Source organism: Bombina bombina, chromosome 6 (genome assembly GCF_027579735.1).
Source record: "Bombina bombina isolate aBomBom1 chromosome 6, aBomBom1.pri, whole genome shotgun sequence".
Lineage (NCBI taxonomy): Eukaryota > Metazoa > Chordata > Amphibia > Anura > Bombinatoridae > Bombina > Bombina bombina.
In genome coordinates this window covers 911,665,093-911,691,640 of record NC_069504.1, presented here as the reverse complement: position 1 = coordinate 911,691,640, position 26,548 = coordinate 911,665,093, and the positions used below count along the sequence as shown (strand labels likewise).

At 36.5% G+C, this 26,548-nt stretch overlaps 1 protein-coding gene across 1 annotated transcript in view; it reads left to right on the top strand.

The window, feature by feature from the left end:
* Positions 1 to 26,548, top strand: part of SLC23A1 (solute carrier family 23 member 1) — a 604,245-nt gene that overhangs the window by 409,265 nt on the left and 168,432 nt on the right. Inside the window, exons 10-11 of the mRNA XM_053718546.1 lie at positions 1,406 to 1,553; positions 3,404 to 3,509. Coding sequence (XP_053574521.1) covers positions 1,406 to 1,553; positions 3,404 to 3,509 — 254 coding nt within the window. The remainder of the gene's footprint in view (positions 1 to 1,405; positions 1,554 to 3,403; positions 3,510 to 26,548) is intronic.

Sequence of the window (26,548 nt, the reverse complement as noted above, 5' to 3'; positions counted from 1 at the left end):
CGCTTGTTTTTTTTTATTAACAGAAATTCCTTAATCCCTTATTTACTATGGTGGACATCTTTAGGGCACGAGAAGAGCAGCTGGAAAGCAGTTTAACCTTAAATAAAGTAAAATTAGTTGTATGAGCTACTGCTACAAGCTAGCAGTAGCAACACAAAATAATCTTTTTTTTTTATTTATTTTTTTAAATATCTTTTTATCTTTTTTTTTTGTGGCGGGGGAGGGGGGTGTCAGGTCTGGCCAAGAAACAAAAGTGAAGCGCTTACATACTTATTGGCTGACGCAGGAATCAATCAACTGAAAAGGATATTCCTAGACATAGTTACTGAATAGTGTAAATTAGAACTTTTGAATAATTTCCCACCCAAAGAAAAGCCTTACCTGTTTTTAACCAAGTGAATGATGGAACATTTTTATTTGCTGCACCATCATGTATTCCATTATTTTTTCATTAAAATGTTTGTAAAGAAATTAGTGATTTTTTTTTTACTTTCATCCAAATCTGAAGGCACATGTCTACTGAAGTATAGTTTACACCTTGCTTAACTTACTGTATATAAAACAATACTTCACAAAACAGTTACAAGAAAAATAACTCTTTTCCATGATAGCCTACTGAGGTAGCCTCATGTCTCTTGAGCATTATATGTTAACAGTGTTTATATTGATATTTGTAACAATGTTATACATTCATTGCATTGTCTTGACTGATATGAGATATGCAACTTTTACTTAGCTTTTTGCTGTATTTATGGGGCTACTCTGGATTTGCAAAATCCAACAAAATAAAAATAATTCCTCCTATTTTGTGTTTTTTGTGTCTGTTTCTTTGGTTTTTTTTTTAGTTTTCTAAAATGCAAATACTAGTCAATATTTATTTAAAATGACTATTAGCTTCCTGATTGTAGTAGTGTACTAACATTTTGAGAGCACTATGTATACGAAAGCGTTACAAATGATATAAAACTAACTTTAGGTTACATGTATAAGCAGTATAATGGCAAGTAAATATTGCCGAAATGACATAAGATAATATTTTGTACACTTGGTCTCATCCCTTTTCAAAAACTGTCCCATTTTATAGACACAAATAAAATATACAACTAAAATACAGCAGTTTGGATAAAGGGTTTTGTACCTGTAGTGCCTAATTATTGTTTTATATAACTCCTACATATAAAATACGTTTAGGCCTTTTTAATGTAAAACCTCTAAATGTGTGTGTAAGTGTTTTCTTGCATTTGTAATAAAAACTCTTATGTAAAAGCTTTTTCTGGTGCTATAGCACAAATACTTTATTGACCATTTTTAAACAGAAATTACAAAATGGAAAATATGTTGAGGTTATTTTACTGGCATTAAAGACATCATGTTTAAAATCGTTATATTATTATTTATTTTACAGGTCAGTGGGGACTGCCTACTATAACAATAGCAGGTGTTTTAGGAATGTTTAGTGCAACATTGGCTGGAATTATAGAATCTATGGGTGATTATTATGCCTGCGCACGGCTATCAGGTGCTCCTCCGCCACCTGTCCATGCAATTAATAGGTACAGTTTTTTATTTTATTACATTTTTTTTTTAAATGTACAAATTTCTTAAAAACAGACACAATGTTCTCAAATTTAATTGTTTCTATAAAACCAAAATGCATCCAAAATGCATATTGATTAACTTGCCTTTTAAGATATTTTAAACAAATGTAAATTACTATTTTGTTAACTTCATTAAAATACAGATGGATTTAATGAGCAATGAAAGATTAAACTGAACCAATTAAAAAGTTGACTGCTTTATAGACGACTGTGAAAGAGGAGCCAAAAAGTGCTTCAGTCAAAAAGAACAGAAAATAGTAACATAAAAATAATATATATATCAGTGACAAAGGAAGAATAATGTAAAATAAAAAATAATAATAATAATGTGGTTGTTGTCATGGCGATTTAATTGCTTTCACTATTGTTTTTTTGTTTTTTTTTCACTTTTTCTTAAATTAATTTATGTAGCAGCTCGTTGCTCTAAGGTCCATTTTGTGCATGTTTTATCCTGATTATTAGAGCTGGAATTCAAAGTCTATTTACTTAGGTACATAATAACAATGAAGGATGTTTCTTATGGTTGCTGTCTCAATTAAGCTTGTTTTATACTCGGACAAATCAGTACTTTAAGGCTGAATTTATTTTGAGCTTGGCAAGCAACACAACAGAGGCTCCAAGGGTAATTTATCAAAGGGAATTTAAAGTGGAGCTAGTTAGATAAAAATCATTCTGCTTTACATCCCATGTTATTTAATGAAAGGTACATATCAAAGAAAGTTCTATTTTCTTCAATTTTGTAAACAGCCACTACAAAATTCCACTGTGTAATAAAGGACATGGAGTTAACTCCCTTTAATCATTAGACTGTTCTGCCTCTATGAGGGGAGTCAAATTAACATTACTAATTATGTTATTTCAATTTCATCACATAAGGCTGGAGTTATTTAAAGCAGGTGGTTTTGACTGAACTTGTATTTTGCTCTTCCATGAGCTCTTCATAAAAGGTGACATCCTTTACACCAACACTGGGGAAAAAATTAGATGACAAAGATTGTAACCTGGCAATATGAGATGAGATAAAAATATATATTTCAGAGGAAATTGCCATGTTGAAATAGGAACAACAATAATCTTGTAAATGTGGAGGTGCTTTCAGGAAACATTAAGAACGATTTAAAGAAAATAATACAGAATAGGACATATAAAATTAACCATATTTCGCTTATAAAGAATACCTTTAAGTGATATACTATGTTATTAATGTGTGCCATTCTAAAATTCTTTAATAAAATAAATTAACTGCTTTTTTTATTTGATAATTATAAAAAAACGCCAGCAAATGTTCAATAGGTTTAGAGAACAGAAACTATGAATAATGACATTTATCAGAATGATATGGAAACTGCAACATTTTAATAACAGTTTTTAATATTTTGACAGTAAATATCTGTTAAAAAAACCAAAACATTTTAAGCAACTAACAAACAAAATAAAATAGTGAAATCATAAAAAGGAAATGAAAAAACAAACAGTTTTTTTCTGCTGAATAATAAATCTGTGGTTATCTAGCTGGAAAAAAATGAATCTGATTACTGCAGAAAACAATTATATTCTGCAGGCATTTTCCAAAGCCAGTGATTATACAACAGCATCAAACACATAGATTTCTATATATTTATTGAAATAATTAATATCCTCTTTGGAAAAGAAATACTTTATTGCAATAGAGATTCAAAACTGCTAATTAAATATGAAATGCATCTTTAGGCGTACATTACGTGTCAAAACGTTATTTGTGTGATGCATATCTTACAAAATAATATAGGGTAAAGCTTACAAAAGCTAACATTCTTTTTTTCCAGGGGAATATTTATTGAAGGTGTTTGCTGTATTATTGCTGGACTGCTTGGAACAGGAAATGGTTCTACATCTTCAAGTCCAAACATAGGAGTTTTAGGAATAACCAAGGTATGTTTAATATTATTATTATTATACTTTATTTATGGAGCAACAACAATGATTATACAATATTTTTAAGAGATAGGATGACATTTATCAAACAAATACAGGAGGTATTCAGGGCCCTATTCCTGTGGGAACTTACAATCTAGAATGGTAGGAGAGTGAGAAACAGGAGATTGGGACTGCAAGAGTGATGTTAGAATGATGTTAATACAGAGTTAGATGAAGGCAATTATTAGGGAAGTGGAATTCATTTGTTGCTGAGTTGGGTGGTAGGCTTCCTTGAAGAAAAATGTCTTTAGAGAGCGTTTAAAGGAGAATAGATCAGGGTAATGTCGGACAGCGTGAAGAAGTGCATTCCAGTTAGTTGGTGCTGCATGAGAGAAGTTCTGCAGTCTAGAATGGGAAGAGGTGATGGTAGAAGTTGCAAGCAGCAGGTCATTGTTGGACCTTAGGGGGCAGCCTGGACTATATTTATTAGTGAGGACAGGTAATGGGGAGCAGTGTTGGTAAGGACTTTGTAGGTCAGGGTTCAAATTCATTATTTAATTCTGCTGTGGATGGGGAGTCAGTTAAGGGACTCAACGAAAGGTATTGCAGGTACAGAATGGCAGGAAAGGTAGAATAGCCTGCCATTTGTTGCTTGGTAATGTCAGCACTCAGAAATTGAAGAATTTTTTATATATTATGCAGGTGTTTGCAACAGGATGAAGAGAGCAATTTGATGTGGGGGATGAAGGACAGATTGGAGTCAAGTGTAATTCTTAGGCAGCAGACTTGGGGTGAAGGAGAGATAGTGATGCCAACAACAGTGATAGAAAAGAAAAGTCAGACATTGGAGTAGAGCTAGAGGGGGATTAGAAGAAGCTCAATCTTTGCTAAATTAATCTTTATGTGGTTAGCGGCCATCCAGGAACAAATGCCAGCTAAGCAGTCGCTGACATGACAAAGGTCGGAGGGAGAGAGAGCATGGGGTGGAGAGGTAGATCTGAGTATTATCAGCATAGAGGTGATATTTTAAGCCATAGCTGTTGATAAGTTTGACCAGTGAAGAAGTATAAATAGAGAAGAGTAGAGGTCCCAGGACAGACCCTTGAGTTACTACAACCAACAGAGGCATTGAAGAAGAGGAGATGCCAGCAAATGACACAGACAAGGACCGGTTAGAGAGATAAGAGTGAAACCAAGAGAGCGGGTGTCACAGAGACCAAGAGAGCTGAGAGTCTGTAGGAGAATGGGGTGGTCAATGTTGTTAATGGCAGCTGAGAGGGTAATTAAGATAAGTATAGAGTAATGGGGGTTATTTTTAGCAGAAATAAGATTGTTAGTGATAGCCAGATTGCAGGGGGTCAAGCAAGGAGTTAGTGAGCAGGAATTGGGTTAGGTGGTCAAAAGCATGTTGAATTTTGAAGTTATTGGAAGTAGTGATATTGGATGGTAGTTTGCAGGAGAGTGAGGCTCAAGGGAGGGTTTTTTGAGGATGCGGGTGACCTTTGCAAGCTTGGAAGAAGATGGGAATGAACCAGTAGAAAGGGATAGGTTGAATATGTGAGTAATAGCTAGAGTGAGTGTGGAAGACAGAGAAGGTATTAGATGTAAAGGGATAGGATCGAGCGGGCAGGTATTGAGACAAGAGGAAGACAATAAGGAACCAGCTTCATTCTCAGTGGGGAAGATGCAGATAGTGGCACAGGGGTGGAGATTGAAGATTGTAGTCATTTGTTAGGATGGTGCATCAGATATCATGTGTTTTGAAAGTAGAGAAGAGACGTTTAGGGTTTGAGGAATGAGTAGATATGAAAAGTATGTTTACTTGGCTAAGTGAAGGGCAGATGTGTAAGTATAAAGAATTAACTTATAGTGGAGGAAATCAGAGGTAGGAGAATAGAGTGTCTGTCATGGTGAGTAGGGAATAGGGTGGACTTTGAGAGACCAAAGGAGTGAGAGAAGTTTACTGGCAGCAGGGGCAGATGGGTTATCAATTGGGATGTTGAAGTCCCCAAGAATTAAGAGCAGGTATATAAGAAATGAGAAAGTGAGGAAGCCAGGTTGCAAAGTTGTCAAGGAATTTGGAGGTTGGTCCAGGAGGGTGATAGATAACTGCCACTCTGAGGGAGAAGGGGGAGAACAGGTGAATGCAGTTAACTTCAAAGGAGGAAAATGAGAGTGATGGTATCGGAGGGTGGTACTGGTACTGATAGGAGCAGGAGGGGAGAGCAGGATTCCAACACCATCACCATGTCTCTCACCTGGCCTAGGGGTATAGCTAAAGTGCAGAAATCCATGTGTGAGAGCAGCAATGGAAGCAGTGTCAGAAGAAGATAGCCAAGTTTCAGTAATTACTAGAAGATTGAAAGCGTTAGAAACAAACAGGTCATAAGTTTGTTGCAGACAGAGCAACCATTCCAGAGAGTACAAGAAAATAAAGGGAATACATTCTGTAGGTTTATGTAGATGAGATTGTTAGGATTGCAGTGCCTAGAGTGTGGAATTTATACAAAATTCTCCATTAAAGTTTTTATATGGATTTTCTTTTCTCTGATATCTACTTGTTGTGATATTGTTTAGTATTTATATGGACTTTTGCTACATGTAATAGGAATAAACATCTTGAAGCATTTAGATTTCTCTCAATTACTTGCATGTATCCCTTCCTGTTGGCATTGGTTCTGTTCATATCGGATTGGGGTAGCATTTTAGAATGGCGAACTAATGCTGCAAGGGTCTGGCCACTACAAACCTCACATCCCCAACTTGATGTTTTCTTGCAGAATTTACCATCTCTCTAGGGAATAAATCAATTAAAAAAAGAATAGGAATAAGAGCTCCTAAAGAAAATAGAAATCCTGCTGATTCTCAGTGATCCCCTCTAGATCCAGATAAATAACAGAGATAAACAGGTAGAAGCAGCGCTAAAAAAACAGGTAGAAGCAGCGCTATTGAAGGACAAACAGCTAGATTACAAGTCTGTGCGTTCATCTTTTAATACTGAAAATATGGTATTTTCAGCATTGAAACAGCAATGCAGCCATTACGAGTCTTGTCGGTATAGGTATACCGCAAGCCTTTTAGCCTGTAACGCAACGTCAGTACCGCACTCTTAAAAATTATGTTTTTTAATGGGATTCCCATAGCACTGGTTTTACGAGTTTTGCGTTCTGGCGAAAAAAAACGGCGTTACAGCCTTAAACGACAAGATCTGTACCTCTATCTAAAAGGATGTAATATTTGTATCTGTAGCATAAAACTCAGAACTAACATGCTACAAAGTACACTAACAACCATAAACTACCTATTTACCCCTAAACTGAGGCCCTCCTGCATCGCAAACACTATATTAAACTTTTAACCCCTAATCTGCCGCTCCCGACATCGCTGCCACTATTATTTTTTATTAACCCCTATTCCGCCGCTCCCCGACATCGGCACCACTATAATAAAGTTATTAACCCCTAAACCACCGCTCCCCTGCATCGCAAACACTATTTAAATATTATTAACCCCTAATCTGCCGTCCGCCCACATCGCCCCCACTATACTAAAGTTATTAAGCCCTACACCGCTGCCACTATAATAAACCTATTAACCCCTAAACCGCAAGCCCCCATGATGAAATATACTAAAGTAAACTATTAACCTTTAAACCGAAAGCCCCCCACATCACAATAAACTAAATTAAACTAGTAACCCCTAAACCTAACGCCCCCCCTAATTTTAGATTAAAATTACAATTTCCCTATCTTAAATTAAATTAAAACTTACCTGTCAAATAAAAAAACTAAGTTTAAACTAACAATTAAACTAATATAATTATTAAACTAAAATTAAACTAACTACCAATTAAATTAAACTAAACTACACATTAAAAAAATCCTAACACTACTCTAAAAATTACAAACGATCTAAATACAGAAAATAACAAACACTAAAGTACGAAAAATAACAAACAAAATTATCAAAAAATAAAAAAGAATTACACCTAATCTAATAGCCCTATCAAAATAAAAAAGCCCACCCAAAATAAAAAAACCTAGCCTACAATAAACTACCAATAGCCCTTAAAAGGGCCTTTTGTAGGGCATTGCCCTAAGTTAAACAGCTCTTTTACCTGTAAAAAAAAATACAAAGACCCCCCACAACAGTAAAACTCACCACCCAACTAACCCCCCAAAATAAAAATCTAACTCTAACAAAAACCTAAGCTATCCATTGCACTGAAAAGGACTTTGGACGGGCATTGCCCTTAAAAGGGCATTTAGCTCTTTTACATGTCCAAACCCTAAACTAAAAGATCCACTTACAGTTTTTAAGTCCCGCTTGAACGATCTTCATCCATGCGGCGAGAAGTCTTTATCCAGGCAGCCTCTTTAATCTTCATCCCGGTGGCGAAGTCCTCATCCAAGCGGCGAGAAGTCTTCATCCAGACAGCCTCTTCAATCTTCATCATGGCGGCATCTTCTATTTTGATCCCGGTGATGCGGAGCAGGTCTACCCTGAAGACATCCAGCGGGGAGCATCCTCTTCATACGGTCGCCGCCATACACTGAATCTTTAATGCAAGGTACACGATTCAAGATGGCATCCATTGCATTCCTATTGGCTGAAAAATATGAATCGGCCAATAGGAATTAGAGTTGCTAAAATCCTATTGGCTGTTCAAATCAGCCAATAGGATTTAAGCAGCTCTCATTCTATTGGCTGATTCGAATCATCCAATAGAATGAGAGCTGCTTAAATCAGTTTTATTTTGGGGTGTTTTTTTTAAAATGAATATTAGAATAGTAATAATTTTTATTATTTTTGATAATTTGTTATTTTGTGTAATGTATTTTTTTCATTTTGGGATGGGTTTTTATTTTTAGATTAGGGCTTGGGCAGCAAAAGAGCTAAATGCCCTTTTAAGGGCAATGCCCACACAAATGCCCTTTTCAGGGCAATGGGTAGATTAGGTTTTACTTTGTTTCTTTTGTGGGTTTGGGGGGTGCGGGTTTTGTATACTGTTAGGGGATGTTTGTTTTTTTGGAGCAAAAGAGCTGTTAAATTTAGAACAATGTTTGTTATTTTTTGTAATGGTAGATTTTTTATGTTTTGTAATTTTAGTGTTTGTTATTTTTTGTAATGGTAGGTTTTAGTGTAAGACAGAGTTAGGTTTATTTCACAGGTAAGTTTGCATTTATTTTAACTAGGTAGTCTACCTAGTTAAAATAAATACAAACTTACCTGTGAAATAAAAATAAAACCTAAGCTAGCTACAATATAACTATTAGTTATATTGTAGCTAGCTTAGGTTTTATTTCACAGGTAAGTATTTAGTTTTAAATATGTATTATTTAGTTAATATTTGTAACTTTAATTTAGCTCTATTTAAATTATGTTAAAGTTAGGGGGTGTTAGGGTTACGGTTAGGGTTACGTTAGGAATAGGTTTAGGGGTTAATATAGTTTAATTTAGGTTGTTGCGATGTGGGGGGCTGGTGGTTTAGGGGTTAATAGGTTTATTTAGTGGAAGTGATGTGGGAGGCCAGAGGTTTAGGGGTTAATAACTTTATTTAGTTACAGCAATGTCGGGGAGCGCCGGAATAGGGGTTAATAACTATAATATAGTGGCAGCGATGTTGGGGTGGGGGGGAATATGGGTTAATAACTTTATTTAGGTGTCGACAATATCGGGAGCGGCAGATTAGAGGTTAATAACATTGAGTAGGTGTCGGTGATGTTAGGAGCAGCACATTAGGGGTGTTTAGACTTGGGGATTATGTTAGGGTGTTAGGTTTAAACGTAACTTTTCTTTTCCCTATAGATTTCAATGGGGCTGCGTTACGGAGCTTTTCATTCTGAGATCGCAGGGGACTTTTTTCTGACCCGCTCTCCCCATTGATGTCTATGGGGAAAGCGTGCACGAGCACGTCAAAACAGAGCTTGCCGTCCCAGTGGATTAGCGTGCTAGGAGTATGCTTGTTGTTTTAAATTAGTCATTAAATACTTTTATACTAGTTATTTAGTCTTGTAAATTAATTATTTGCTTCTACCTGTTTATTTGTCGTCTCTATAGGGGACACTATTTTCTATTGCTTGCAAGAACAGACAAATAATGTGTCTGGGTACTTACATGTAGCCATGCAAGTGTATTGTATTCAAAACATACTTTACTCCAGCATGTGTCTTTGTGGCTGATTTGTTATGCATGCAGACACTTTTGATCTGTTCATAGGGTCTCCTTAAGTGCAATCTAGATGGTGCTTTTGTTGCTTTTACCTTTAATAAAATGTATTGTATGCATTATGGGAGCCTTAAGAAGGAGAATATCAAAGTATTGAATATAATACAATTTTTTAATACCTGGTGTGCTAATCAGTTGAAAGTTCAGAGAAGAGTCATCTATCATTTTCCCCCCAATTATATTTACGACTGAATTGTCACCAACATGCTATCTGGCTAGTTTAGGATTCTGTTTGTAGTTTAATTCAAACAAATAGTTAACTGAGGCAAATGGATAACCAATCTCTAGGGATATCATAAAGTGATTGACCTGTGGATTTCTTCCTCCTAAATTTTTGAAATATTTGGGGTGATCAAAATGTTTCCCAATGATGAGTTTCAAATTTCAAATTAGTATAGACATATATGTATATATATTTCTGTGACAGGCAGCTCTGGTCAGGGCAGGAGTGGGTCGGTAGATCAGCAGGGCTTCCAATCATACCTCCTCCATGCCGAGGTGTAAGAGGAGCAGCATACCACTAAAAATATATTGGCGCAGAGGGTAGGAGAACATGCAGGCACCAAGGTGGAAATGGGATTCATTGTCACCAATGGAGCACCCAATATGGTGAAGACTTTGTATGCGGGTCACTTTTTCAGTGTATGTTTTTTGGCTCACATCATCCACCTAGTGGTAAAGTCTGCTATCCCTGAAGGCAACTCTAGTTTACTAAGGTGGAACTTGACTTTGGATATGCTGGAACGTATCTTAGAGCAGCAGTGGGCTTGCCATGCTATGGCTTTTGATCAATACATTGGAATCGGGAATCCATAAGGCAGAGATAAGTTGACCATGATTGGTCATTTAGTGGAAAGCATAAGCCTTTAAGGGATGTGACCGTGAACTTGAGCCAAAACACTGCCATTCTGGGTCAAATCATGCCCTTTTTCACTCACCTGCGGAGCAAGATGGATGCCTTCCGGGAAAATCGTGAAGTATCCTGGTGGGGTACTAAGCAGTGAGGTAGCAGCACTTGTCAGGAGGCTGAAGGAGCAGAATAAAGGTTGCATGTGGGAGCATCTTGAGAAATGCCCTGAACTGATGCTTATCCAATAATTAAGGGGAAAATAGCACTCTGAAATAATAACCTGCCAACTTGGAGGGACAAACTGATTCACAGGGTTTGTGCAGTCCAACAAAAAGAGGGCATGCTAGGGAGAAGTGTAGCAGCAGGAGGCAGATATTATTTTTCCATCTCCTACAAACAGCTGTAGCAGCAGCTCAACACAACTAATTGTTGCCACTGTGTTTTGGTTAGAGGCAGTAGACTGTTTTGTGGGACCCCAGGTGGGACCTCAGGGCTCTAGGCACCTGTTAAACTCCTCTTCCCCTGTCTATAGGTGTACCGTTATGGTTTATGTACTGCCAGGCATAGCTACCTAGTTCATTAACTCTGATGCTGCCACCACTCATCTATCATCAATGACAAATAAAACACCCATATTTGTATTCTGCAGTCCCTCTAGTACAGCAATGCCTATCCCCAGCCCGCCCCCCCCCCCCTCCTGTACAGGGGTCCTGGATTTTTGTTTTTTTACAGGGCCAAAAATGGGGCCTGCCTATTTATATGGAAATTCAAAAAATTGAGTTTCAGGGCATATGTCACTTTTAAGGCAGTAAGGCAGCCTAGGAATGAAAATTGTCCCATGATGGCATACCGTTTGTAAAAGTAGACAACCCAGGGTATTCCAAAGTGAGTATGTCCAGTTCTTTTTTGTTGCACTTCGTGACAAAACCCAGCCAAATGTAGGGCTAGATTTTAAGTGGAGCTCTATTTAGCACTCTTGCTTGTGCATTAACTTTGCTAGACGAAGGCTTTTTGCGCGTGTCAGGGTTGCCTTCGAATTACAAGTTAAAAGTAAAACATTTTTGCGTGAGTGTAAACCTGACACAAGCAAAATAATTATCGCAATCTCCCATATAAGTCAATGGAGTGTAAAACTGCAAAAAAACACCCATACTCGTGTGCTAACCTGACCGCATATATTCAAGAGTGCTAAACCCGACATGAAATATTAATATTTCACATTCTAATGTTCTTCACATAGCAGAATATGTTCTATTTATTCTTAAATACATGTTTCTATATATACAGTATATCTGTATATAACAGCATCAGATATACTGTATATCAATATATATATATATATATACATACAGAACTATGTATTTAATAATAAAAAGTACATTATTTTCTATGTGAAGAAGAGGATTGTAAAATATGCGTTTTCGCGCATTTTGTTTAACAAATTAATGTTGTGTTAGCGCACATTCAAATTTAGTAATCTTAATGGGACATGAAACTCAAAAAATTTATTTTTTTATATAGAAAGAGCATGCAATTCAACATTACTTTCTTCTCTTGATATACTTTGCTGAAAACCATATCTAGATAGGATCATTAGCTGCTGATTGGTGGCTGCACATAGATGCCTCGCATGATTGGCTCACCCATGTGCATTGCTATTTCTTCAACAAATGATATCTAAAGCACTAAGCAAATTAGATAATAGAAGTAATATATGATGTTGTTCAAAATTGTTTTCTCTATCTGAATCATGAAAGAAAAAAAAAATTATAAAAATTATTACAAATGATTAAACATACTGTAAAATATTCTAAATAATACATAGAATATATCTATATATTTCACAGTATGCTTAATAATTTTTAATAATCTTTATTCATTTTTTCAAATATTTTATATCTAATATGTCAATAACACGCATTAAGATTACTGAGTTTTCATGTTTGCTAACCCGAACGCATTAAGATCTAAATCGTAAAACAAGATGCACAAAGCGCATATTTTACATTACTATGCTCTCCACATAGAAACTAATGTACTTTTTATTATTAAATATATATTTCTATATATATCTGATACTGTTCATGTAAAATACATATCTATACCTACATATCTATAGGAATAGCTATACAGGTAAAGTTTTCTATACACATATATACATAAATATGTATTTACAATGAAAAGGATATTATCCTGTAAGTGAAGAACATTTGAATGTTAAATATGTACAGTAAATATACAGTAAAACACATAAATACATGAATGCATCTGTACACACATATACATATCTATATTTAGACATGTGTATCTATATATCTCTATGTTAAAGCCATTTGCAAGCCTTTTTTTCCGCTCTAACACCGAGACCTCATATCTTTGAGCCCTTATAAATTTTTAATGCAATTTTTTAAAGTATTTTTTTATCAGACAGTGTTAATACAGTTAGTGTAACTGTACTATTAAAGGCACAGTCAACACCAGAATTTTTGTTGTTTAAAAAGATAGACAATCCCTTTATTTCTCATTTCCCAATTTTGCATAACCAACACAGTTATTATAATACACATTTTACCTCTGTAATTACCTTAAATCTATGCCTCTGCAGACTGCCCCCTTATTTCAGTTCTTTTGACAGACTTGCATTTTAGCCAATCAGTGCTCACTCCTAGGTAACTTCACGTGCGTGAGCTCAATGTTATCTATATGAAACACATGAACTAACGCCCTCTAGTGGTGAAAAACTGTCAAAATTCAGATTAGAGGCGGCCTTCAAAGTCTAAGAAATTAGCATATGAAACCTCCTAGGTTTAGCTTTTAGCTAAGAATACCAAGAGAACAAAGCAAAATTGGACAGTTGTTTAAAATTACATGCCCTATTTGAATCATGAAAGGTTTTTTTGGACTTGACTGTCTCTTTAAAGGTATTTTTGGTGTTTTTGTGCCACTTTTTTGTCTCGCGTAACAGGTAACTTGAGCTCTGAAGTTGTCTTGCGTAACAGATAACTTGAGCTCTGAAGTCGAGCTAACTTGACGCGTGCAAAGAGCAGCGATATACAGCTTGCACGACAGTTAGCACTCAACTCTAGCCCTTAGTGGTCATCATCCTTATTATATGTTTTACTGCTATAAAACACCAATATTTGTGTTAAGTGAAGTCCCACAAGTTAAATGATACTGCCCCGTGTACAGGATGTATGCGATTATGGAAAGTTCAAAGGATAAATATGGGGCATGCCCATTTCAGTCTTCATACATGAAAATTTGACACATGGATTTTCTGGGTCTACGTTGCATTTGAAGCAGTATGGCAGCCCAGGGATCAAAATTACTACAAAACAAATAAAGAAGTACTGATCCCAGTATAAAAAGCTGCGATCACATCTTAACAGCACTAAAGTTTTTTTTTCTTTTGGGGGGGGGGGGTTTGTACACTAAAAGTAAAACAAAAGAATAATTAACAGATCAGGCTGATGAGACAGAACACTCAGATCAGACTGATCACAGAAAAAAGGGCTAAATTACAAGTTGTGCTCTAACCTTTTGCAGTCAAGCGATATAAGAATATCACAGGTGCATTCCTTTGTGCGCATATTACAAGTTAAAAGTAAACACGTTCGCTTGAGTGCAATTGAATTTAATGTGTGTTGGGTTGACGTGACTGAAGACCTCACATAAAGGGTTAGGGCTAAAATAAAAGTTGCACTAAACATAACATAAATACGGACTTCCAGTGGGCAGCGTTTGAAAATGGCCACAGATTCTTGAAGATCCGTGTAGCTTGCGGAAAAAGTGACTATATACTTAGCCATCTTCACATCCCTTGGCAAAAACTTGTGCACAGAAACTTTCCTGGATTAAGGCATACAACCCATTGGCCGCCGAGAAGCAAGTTAAAGTAGGAAAAGACATTTAGCGCTGTGACAGACTTTCTACCGCCACGTGGTATATAGTTTTACCTGTACAATGGAAGCACTCACTACTGGAGAATCGGATACAGCCATCCATATATTGGCTGAAATAAAAGCCTTTTTCATGCCTAGGCTGGATCTACTTCAATCCTCTCTGTGCAGAAATGAAAATAACAGAACAACCTCTCCAGCTGGAGAGAATCATTTCAAGTCATCCTGGTCATATCTGGCAAACCATGACGAAAGATGCTGCATCCCACCCATGTGAGACAGAGAGCGGTCTCATAGATCTAGCTTTTGCGCAAATGAGAGCAGTAACGGAGATACCAACGATAAACACAACTCCCTTATATCTACAGTTACTGAAACCTGCCGCAGATCCATATTGTGAATCAAATTGAGGCTTACTGCTGTCCCCCTTACCCTCTCTGGCGCATATGTCAGCTGGATTGAGCAGTGAAGAGAATATTGCCTATTAAACCCCCAACCCCATAAACCGTACCAAGAACTCCTTTGTCTCGCAACATCTGCCTATTATTAAACAGGGAGACCGACAAGACTACCATCCTGATACAATTAACCTTATATCTACACCACTTACCATCAAACCTGAAGTGACATGGAGCGGTTTCTGCAGAGCCGCTACAGGACACTCTATGTTGGCACATGTACACATTAAGAAAAATGGAAGATCCGAATTCTATCTGGCACACCTATAAATACCCAAAGTCACAGGACAGTCCCCACGATAAGGGCGCATTAAAATACGACTGCAGAGAAAGGGGTATTGGCTGACCGATTGCTTGATTGACTCGACTGCAGGCTAGTTTATTGCTTCGATTATCTGCTGCTTTGAAACGCCCGCGAACACTGTTTTTGTCTTTTACCGGGGTATATCCCAGAGTTTGAGCCTCTGTTTGTAACTAGCATACGTTTGATTGTTTTATGTTATAAGACTTTCTTTAATTAATATTCATTGTCTTGAGGTAATAGGGGGTCCCTTTGCATGTTTGTTATATGTAGTGCTCTGGTACGATCTGCTTTATACCCCTTGTGGCAATATTATGTTCTCACTTGCTTACCATGTATATAGATCTGCCCCAATGACAATCTTTTTGATTTTACCGATATAAATTACAAGTTAAGCCTTCATCTTCCTACTATAACCGCACTTGTAAATTTAAGAACACTGATGTTCCCTTTTAATCATTTTCTCAATTTTTTATGATTTAAAAGGTTAGTAATATTCTTAAAACTCTAGCTATTTCTCCCATATCACAGTCTGAAATACACATACTCGCACCACACTTTTACATGGGTCACTCTACCTCTTTCAAACCTTCCAAGTACTCTCCATCCTAATCTACACTATTTCAGACAACATCTCAAGTGACTTGATTTCTGGGCTTCAGAGAGGATTTCCCATGCAACATTCATATAAAAATCTGGAGAATTTTTTTCTAATATCCATCATAAAAAGCAAACAATAGCTATTTTGAATCTTACTATGAGGTTCTAGCAGGGCCACGCAGGCTTCTTATGGAATATGCGTAGGGTATTTTAATTGTTTTGTTTAGTTTTTGTTTAGTTTGTATTTTTAGTTTAATTAAGTTTAAAAATTAGAGAGTTTGGTTAATAACTAATGAGAAAACCTTGGTATCTATATGCAATAAATATATATTTTTATACATTATCATATACCCTTCTTTCTTTATTTAAATTGTCACATATCCTGGAAATGTACCTCTTCTTGCACACAATTGTACCACAAGCTAGCAACTAACGTCTCCTATTTTCATTAGTTGAGTACCAAGTGCTTTAATGATAATGTCTATTTTAAATGTATTAAGTGTGACTTTAAACATTGTCGAAATATCTGTTTGTAATTGTCTACGTATTATATGCCTGAACTCTCTTCAATAAAAAGAATTTAGAAAAAAAACATAACATAAATACATTAACATAAACAGTTACACTTATATAAACACTATCTGATAAAAGTGAGACATATAAATATTAATACAAAATATTGATAAGGATTCAAAGGTATATGGTATATTACCATGCATTTGACTGCAAAGGGCTATAATATACATATATGTATATGTTTAGTTTAATACTTCTATATATGTATATATGTTTTTTACTGTGTATTTACTGTAAATATTTCACATTCTAATGTTCTTCACATATAGGAAAATGTTATTTTTATTTAAAATAAATATTTCTATAAGGATGGATTTGATTTAATTTAAATTGATTTAAACCATGATTTAAATCACTAGTCAGTAAGACTGATTTAAATCGATTTAAATCATGGTTTCCATTTTAAGAATAATATATGGCTAGATTCCAAGTGAAGTGCTAAATATCACTTGCATGCAAGCGATACTAGCACTCCACTTTGTAATACCAGCATATGATAATATGCGCTGGTATTACAAGTAAATCACAATGCGAACGCGAGCATTGCGCTCACGAGAGCATGTTTCCATAGGCTCCTATGGGAGTCTCGTTCTAATGCCGACACACAGTTGCCATAGACCGCAATGTAAAGGCACTTTTCAGTGCCGTTTTTTTTCTAACACCCCACTCCCACCAACTTTAAAGCCCCAAAACTGCCCAATGCAGTTTTTTTTTATTAAAAAAAATGCTAAATTTTTTTAAAATAAAAAAATAAAATGCCCTCTATTTTGAGGGCATTTGGGACACTTTTGGAAAATTAAGCAGAGATCGGATTTCTGGTTAATTTTCTGAGCGTTAATTGCTACTGCGACCTTGCAGTAGCAACAACCAGCCATTTGTAATGGCTGGTTAATTATCAGTAATTAATTATCTGCAATTATGTGGGAGTGCGATAATTTAGTGCTCCACTTGTAATCTAGCCTTTAATGGGTTACTCATTCATATGTGATCAGATTTTCACCTGTACTTTATTGGAAGGAGAAAAATAATTATTACATTAATAATAATAATTGAAATAGTTTTATTTAACTAAAATAATATTATTTCTTTCATGTAATTAGCAAGAGTCCATGAGCTAGTGACGTATGGGATATACATTCCTACCAGGAGGGGCAAAGTTTCCCAAACCTCAAAATGCCTATAAATACACCCCTCACCACACCCACAAATCAGTTTTACAAACTTTGCCTCCTATGGAGGTGGTGAAGTAAGTTTGTGCTAGATTCTACGTTGATATGCGCTCCGCAGCAGGTTGGAGCCCTGTTTTCCTCTCAGCGTGCAGTGAATGTCAAAGGGATGTGAGGAGAGTATTGCCTGTTTGAATTCAATGATCTCCTTCTACGGGGTCTATTTCATGGGTTCTCTGTTATCGGTCGTAGAGATTCATCTCTTACCTCCCTTTTCAGATCGACGATATACTCTTATATTTATACCATTACCTCTGCTGATTTTCGTTTCAGTACTGGTTTGGCTTTCTACAACATGTAGATGAGTGTCCTGGGGTAAGTAAGTCTTATTTTCTGTGACACTCTAAAGCTATGGTTGGGCACTTTTTTATAAAGTTCTAAATATATGTATTCAAACATTTATTTGCCTTGACTCAGGATGTTCAACATTTCCTTATTTCAGACAGTCAGTTTCATATTTGGGATAATGCATTTGAATATATCATTTTTATCTTACCTTAAAAATTTGACTTTTTCCCTGTGGGCTATTAGGCTCGTGGGGGCTGAAAATGCTTCATTTTATTGCGTCATTCTTGGCGCGGACTTTCTTGGCGCGAAATTTTTTTTCTATTTCAGGCGTCATACGTGTCGCCGGAAGTTGCGTCATTTTTTACGTTTTTCGCGCCAAAAATGTCGGCATTCCGGATGTGGCGTCATTTTTGGCGCTAATAGCATTTAGGCGCCAAATAATGTGGGCGTCAATTTTGTCTCCACTTATTTAAGTCTCATTATTTGTTGCTTCTGGTTGCTAGAAGCTTGTTCACTGGCATTTTTTCCCATTCCTGAAACTGTCATTTAAGGAATTTGATCAATTTTGCTTTATATGTTGTTTTTTCTATTACATATTGCAAGATGTCCCACGTTGCAACTGAGTCAGAAGATACTACTGGAAAATCGCTGCCTGGTGCTGGAACTACGAAAGCTAAGTGTATTTGCTGTAAACTTTTGGTAGTTGTTCCTCCAGCTGTTGTTTGTATTAAATGTCATGACAAACTTGTTAATGCAGAAAATATTTCCTTTAGTAAAGTACCATTACCTGTTGCAGTTCCATCAACATCTAATGTTCAGAGTGTTCCTGATAACATAAGAGATTTTGTTTCTGAATCCATTAAGAAGGCTATGTCTGTTATTCCTCCTTCTGGTAAACATAAAAAGTCTTTTAAAACTTCTCTTTATACAGATGAATTTTTAAATGAACATCATCATTCTGATTCTAATGATTCTTCTGATACAGAGGATTCTGTCTCAGAGGTTGATGCTGATAAATCGTCATATTTATTTAAAATGGAATTTATCCGTTCTTTACTTAAAGAAGTCCTAATTGCATTAGAAATTGAGGATTCTGGTCCTCTTGATACTAAATCTAAACGTTTAGACAAGGTCTTTAGATCTCCTGTGGTTATTCCAGAAGTTTTTCCTGTTCCTGGTGCTATTTCTGAAGTAATTTCCAGAGAATGGAATAATTTGGGTAATTCATTTACTCCTTCTAAACGTTTTAAGCAATTATATCCTGTACCGTCCGACAGATTAGAGTTTTGGGACAAAATCCCTAAAGTTGATGGGGCTATTTCTACCCTTGCTAAACGTACTACTATTCCTACGGCAGATGGTACTTCCTTTAAGGATCCTTTAGATAGGAAAATTGAATCCTTTCTAAGAAAAGCTTATCTGTGTTCAGGTAATCTTCTTAGACCTGCTATATCATTGGCTGATGTTGCTGCAGCTTCAACTTTTTGGTTGGAAACTTTAGCGCAACAAGTAACAGATCATGATTCTCATAATATTATTATTCTTCTTCAACATGCTAATAATTTTATCTGTGATGCCATTTTTGATATTATCAGAGTTGATGTCAGGTTTATGTCTCTAGCTATTTTAGCTAGAAGAGCTTTATGGCTTAAAACTTGGAATGCTGATATGTCTTCTAAATCGACTCTACTTTCCCTTTCTTTCCAGGGTAATAAATTATTTGGTTCTCAGTTGGATTCTATTATCTCAACTGTTACTGGTGGGAAAGGAACTTTTTTACCACAGGATAAAAAATCTTAAGGTAAAAACAGGGCTAATAATCGTTTTCGTTCCTTTCATTTCAACAAAGAACAAAAGCCTGATCCTTCATCCTCAGGAGCAGTTTCAGTTTGGAAACCATCTCCAGTCTGGAATAAATCCAAGCCTTCTAGAAAAGCAAAGCCAGCTTCTAAGTCCACATGAAGGTGCGGCCCTCATTCCAGCTCAGCTGGTAGGGGGCAGATTGCGTTTTTTCAAAGAAATTTGGATCAATTCTGTTCACAATCTTTGGATTCAGAACATTGTTTCAGAAGGGAACAGAATTGGTTTCAAGATAAGACCTCCTGCAAAGAGATTTTTTCTTTCCCGTGTCCCAGTAAACCCAGTGAAAGCTCAAGCATTTCTGAAATGTGTTTCAGATCTAGAGTTGGCTGGAGTAATTATGCCAGTTCCAGTTTTGGAACAGAGGCTGGGGTTTTATTCGAATCTCTTCATTGTACCCAAGAAGGAGAATTCCTTCAGACCAGTTCTGGATCTAAAAATATTGAATCGTTATGTAAGGATACCAACATTCAAAATGGTAACTGTAAGGACTATCTTGCCTTTTGTTCAGCAAGGGCATTATATGTCTACAATAGATTTACAGGATGCATATCTGCATATTCCGATTCATCCAGCTCACTATCAGTTCCTGAGATTCTCTTTCCTGGACAAGCATTACCAGTTTGTGGCTCTGCCATTTGGCCTAGCTACAGCTCCAAGAATTTTTACAAAGGTTCTCGGTGCCCTTCTGTCTGTAATCAGAGAACAGGGTATTGTGGTATTTCCTTATTTGGACGATATCTTGGTACTTGCTCAGTCTTCACATTTAGCAGAATCTCATACGAATCGACTTTTGTTGTTTCTTCAAGATCATGGTTGGAGGATCAATTCACTAAAAAGTTCATTGATTCCTCAGACAAGGGTAACCTTTTTAGGTTTCCAGATAGATTCAGTGTCCATGACTCTATCTTTGACAGACAAGAGACGTCTAAAATTGATTTCAGCTTGTCGAAACCTTCAGTCACAATCATTCCCTTCGGTAGCCTTATGCATGGAAATTCTAGGTCTTATGACTGCTGCATCGGACGCGATCCCCTTTGCTCGTTTTCACATGCGACCTCTTCAGCTCTGTATGCTGAACCAATGGTGCAGGGATTACACAAAGATATCTCAATTAATATCTTTAAAACCGATTGTCCGACATTCTCTGACGTGGTGGACAGATCACCATCGTTTAATTCAGGGGGCTTCTTTTGTTCTTCCGACCTGGACTATAATCTCAACAGATCCCAGTCTTACAGGTTGGGGAGCTGTGTGGGGGTCTCTGATGGCACAAGGGGTTTGGGAATCTCAGGAGGTGAGATTACCGATCAATATTTTGGAACTCCATGCAATTTTCAGAGCTCTTCAGTCTTGGCCTCTTCTGAAGAGAGAGTCGTTCATTTGTTTTCAGACAGACAATGTCACAACTGTGGCATACATCAATCATCAAGGAGGGACTCACAGTCCTCTGGCTATGAAAGAAGTATCTCGAATTCTGGTTTGGGCGGAATCCAGCTCCTGTCTAATCTCTGCGGTTCATATCCCAGGTATAGACAATTGGGAAGCGGATTATCTCAGTCGCCAAACGTTGCATCTGGGCGAATGGTCTCTTCACCCAGAGGTATTTCTTCAGATTGTTCAAATGTGGGAACTCCCAGAAATAGATCTGATGGCTTCTCATCTAAACAAGAAACTTCCCAGGTATCTGTCCAGATCCCGGGATCCTCAGGCGGAGGCAGTGGATGCATTATCACTTCCTTGGAAGTATCATCCTGCCTATATCTTTCCGCCTCTAGTTCTTCTTCCAAGAGTAATCTCCAAGATTCTGAAGGAATGCTCGTTTGTTCTACTGGTAGCTCCAGCATGGCCTCACAGGTTTTGGTATGCGGATCTTGTCCGGATGGCCTCTTGCCAGCCGTGGACTCTTCCGTTAAGACCAGACCTTCTGTCGCAAGGTCCTTTCTTCCATCAGGATCTCAAATCCTTAAATTTAAAGGTATGAAGATTGAACGCTTGATTCTTGGTCAAAGAGGTTTCTCTGACTCTGTGATTAATACTATGTTACAGGCTCGTAAATCTGTATCTAGAGAGATATATTATAGAGTCTGGAAGACTTATATTTCTTGGTGTCTTTCTCATCATTTTTCCTGGCATTCTTTTAGAATTCCGAGAATTTTACAGTTTCTTCAGGATGGTTTAGATAAAGGTTTATCCGCAAGTTCCTTGAAAGGACAAATCTCTGCTCTTTCTGTTCTTTTTCACAGAAAGATTGCTAATCTTCCTGATATTCATTGTTTTGTACAAGCTTTGGTTCATATAAAACCTGTCATTAAGTCTATTTCTCCTCCTTGGAGTTTGAATTTGGTTCTGGGGGCTCTTCAAGCTCCTCCTTTTGAACCCATGCATTCATTGGACATTAAATTACTTTCTTGGAAAGTTTTGTTCCTTTTGGCCATCTCTTCTGCCAGAAGAGTCTCTGAATTATCTGCTCTTTCTTGTGAGTCTCCTTTTCTGATTTTTCATCAGGATAAGGCGGTGTTGCAAACTTCTTTTGAATTTTTACCTAAGGTTGTGAATTCCAACAACATTAGTAGAGAAATTGTGGTTCCTTCATTATGTCCTAATCCTAAGAATTCTAAGGAGAAATCGTTGCATTCTTTGGATGTTGTTAGAGCTTTGAAATATTATGTTGAGGCTACTAAGTCTTTCCGAAAGACTTCTAGTCTATTTGTCATCTTTTCCGGTTCTAGAAAAGGTCAGAAATCTTCTGCCATTTCTTTGGCATCTTGGTTGAAATCCTTAATTCACCATGCTTATGTCGAGTCGGGTAAAACTCCACCTCAAAGGATTACAGCTCATTCTACTAGGTCAGTTTCTACTTCCTGGGCGTTTAGGAATGAGACTTCGGTTGATCAGATTTGCAAAGCAGCAACTTGGTCCTCTTTGCATACTTTTACTAAATTCTACCATTTTGATGTGTTTTCTTCTTCTGAAGCAGTTTTTGGTAGAAAAGTACTTCAGGCAGCGGTTTCAGTTTGAATCTTCTGCTTATGTTTTCATTAAACTTTATTTTGGGTGTGGATTATTTTCAGCAGGAATTGGCTGTCTTTATTTTATCCCTTCCTCTCTAGTGACTCTTGCGTGGAAAGATCCACATCTTGGGTAGTCATTATCCCATATGTCACTAGCTCATGGACTCTTGCTAATTACATGAAAGAAAACATAATTTATGTAAGAACTTACCTGATAAATTCATTTCTTTCATATTAGCAAGAGTCCATGAGGCCCACCCTTTTTGGTGGTTATGATTTTTTTGTATAAAGCACAACTATTCCAATTCCTTATTTTATATGCTTTCGCACTTTTTTTATCACCCCACTTCTTGGCTATTCGTTAAACTGATTTGTGGGTGTGGTGAGGGGTGTATTTATAGGCATTTTGAGGTTTGGGAAACTTTGCCCCTCCGGGTAGGAATGTATATCCCATACGTCACTAGCTCATGGACTCTTGCTAATATGAAAGAAATGAGTTTATCAGGTAAGTTCTTACATAAATTATGTTTTTTTAATTTTTAATGCTTGCCCCTCCCTCCTCACACTTTGGTCCTTGTGTAGATCTATTCCACTCCAAACAATCTTCTATTCCGTGAACTTCTTGAAACATAGTATGGGTTAATTCTATGTACATAGATTTGCAGGGGAGCAATGGCATTAAAGGGACAGTAAAGTAAAAAATGCACTTTAATGTTTCAGAAATAACATGCAATTTTTTAAAAAATTTCCAATTGACCTTTCAAATTTGCTTTGTTCCCTTGGTATTCATTGTTGAAAATCCTGCATAGGTAGGCTCAGAAGCAATGCACTATTGTGTTGTGAGTTAGCTGCTTGTCACTGTCTCACCCAATGTATTCAGCTAGGCACTATTAGAGCATTGCTAACCTTCAACAAAGGATTCCAAGAGAATGAAGCAACTCTGATAATAGAAGTAAATCTGAAATGTGAAAATTGTATGCTCTATCTGAAGCTCAAAAGTTATCTTTCATGATTATGTCCCTTTAAGGTCTATTTATCAAAATTTATTTTCATTTTGTAGCATTTTGCTGTGAAGAAGGGGCATGTTATTTTTGCAAAACCAATAATATGTGAGGATATCTTCAAGATAGAAAAATTGTCCAAAATTATATGACAGAAACCACTGGGAGAGCCTGACATTGTGAATGAATTAATGGAATTAATTAACAACAACAAAAACATTACAGCCATGAATATACAGCATCTTGTTATATAATTAAGAACTAATCTATATATTACAGGATGAATAACCATTGGATTATAATGTATTTTAAAGGGACAGTCTACAATAGAATTTTTATTGTTTTGAAAGATAGATAATCCCTTTATTACCCATTCCCCAGTTTTGCATAGCAAACAGAGTTATATTAATATACTTTTTGCCTCTGTGATTACCTTCTATCTAAGCATCTTCTGACAGTCCCCTGATCACATGACTTTTTATTTATTTATTATCTATTGACTATGATTTAGTACTGTGTTGTGCTTACTCTTAAATAACTCCACGGGCGTGAGCACAATGTTATCTATCTGGCCCACATGAACTAGCACTCTCCTGTTGTGAAAAGTAAATAAAAAAGCATGTGATAAGAGGCTGACTATAGTGACTTAGAAACAGGCAGACATTTAGAGGTATAAATGTTATAAAGTATATTATTATAACAATGTTGGTTGTGCAAAGCTGGGGAATGGGTAGTAAAGGTGTTATCTATCTTTTTAAACAATAACAATGTTAGTGTTGACTGTCCCTTTAAATAGAAACTATCTTTAGATAGATTTGTCCTCAAAAAGCATTTTATTTAAAAAAAAAAATACTATTTAAATAAAAAACATTCTGATTTAAATACAAAAATCAATATTCTTTGATTTTTTACCATCCTGATATATATATATATATATATATATATATACCTGTATATCTATTCCTAGGTATACATATTTATTTTATGTTAACATTATCAGATATACAGTATATCGACTACTGCAATTATGTTCTCTCTGGTCTCCCTAGCTGTCACCTAGCTTCTTTACAATCCATAATGAACACCTCTGCCAGGCTCATCTTCCTTACACGTTGCTCTTCATCTGCTGCACCTATTGCCAATCCCTTCACTGGCTTCCTCTTGCCTCCAGGATTAAACACAAAATTATCACTCTGACATACAAAGCCCTCCACTGCACTGCTCCCCCCTATATCTCAGACCTTGAGGCATATTTATCAAATGTCTGTCGGACCTGATTCGACAGTGCGGATCAGGTCCGACATACATAGCTGAATGCAGAGAGCAATACGCTCTCCATATTCAGCATTGCACCAGCAGCTCTTGTGAGCTGCTGTTGCAACGCCGCCCCCTACAGATTCGCGGCCAATCGGCCGCCAGCAGGGGGGTGTCAATCAACCCGATCGTACTCAATCGGGTTGAATTGTAGCAATGTCTGTCCACCTGCTCAGAGCAGGCGGACAGGGTTATGGGGCAGCGGTCTTTAGATTCATAACTGGTGTTTCAGGCGAGTTTGAAGACTCACCAGAAACACAGACCCTCAAGCTCCATTCTGAGCTTGATAAATGGGCCTCCTTGTCTCCACATACTCTCCCTCCCGTCCCATTCGCTCTGCTCATGACCTCCTCCTCTCCTCCTCTATTTTTACCTCCTTACATCCCGTTTACAGGACTTTTCCAGACTGGCTCCCATCTTGTGGAACCCTCTGCCTTTCTCCACAAGACTCTTCCCTAGTTTTGAAAGCTTCAAGTGCTCCCTAAAGACTATACTGTTCAGGGATGCATACAACCTACGCTAACCTTTCTTTATACCAGTTCCTCTCCTCCATTGCTATCCCCTGAACCCCCTTAGCATGTAAGCCTAAGAGTCCAGCTGTTTGTAGATCACCTTCTTAAGAGCTGACTACAACAGTGCGACTCTTGGCAGGGCCCTCTACCCATTTGATCCCTATAAAAGTTTCCTTGTATACCGCCTATGTTTATAGCACTGCAGAATCTGTTGGTGCTCTACAAATAACCAATAATAATAAAAAAATTATATATATATATATATATATATATATATATATATATATTATAATAAAAATTAAGTGTCGGATTAGAGCACATGAAGAGTTAGTTATCTTAATGCGGGTTATTGAAATATTAAATATAAAGTATTGTAAATAATATTAATAATAATTAGTAGTAATAATTATAGATACTGTAAGATATAAAATAATATGGAATATTTAGAATTTGGTTTAGTACATCTATAATAATTATTTACAGTACATTATTTTTTAATATTTTTCAATAGTTTATATTTAATACAAATATAACACGCCTTAAGATAACTCATATCGTGTTAGCGTACATGAGGAATTAATATACTCCTGTCGGGATTTATGTGCAAACCTGACATGAGTGCATTATTTCTTCATATGCGCTAACACAACATGAGTTGTCTTAAGGAGCATTATTTATTTATTAAATGCAAAATATTAATAAATAATGTAAATAATTATTATAGATGTATTAAAAATTCTAAATAATGCATAGAATATATGTACAATAAAAATAATATTTTCTTGTATGTCAAGAACAATGTAATGTGAAATATTAATAATTCGGTATTGCGTGCAAGCGATAAGTGTTAGGTTTTTTTTCTTTTACGCTCTCCATTGAAGTCCTAAAGTTAGCCAAAAGATTACTTCTAGTGATGCTTATGCTTGA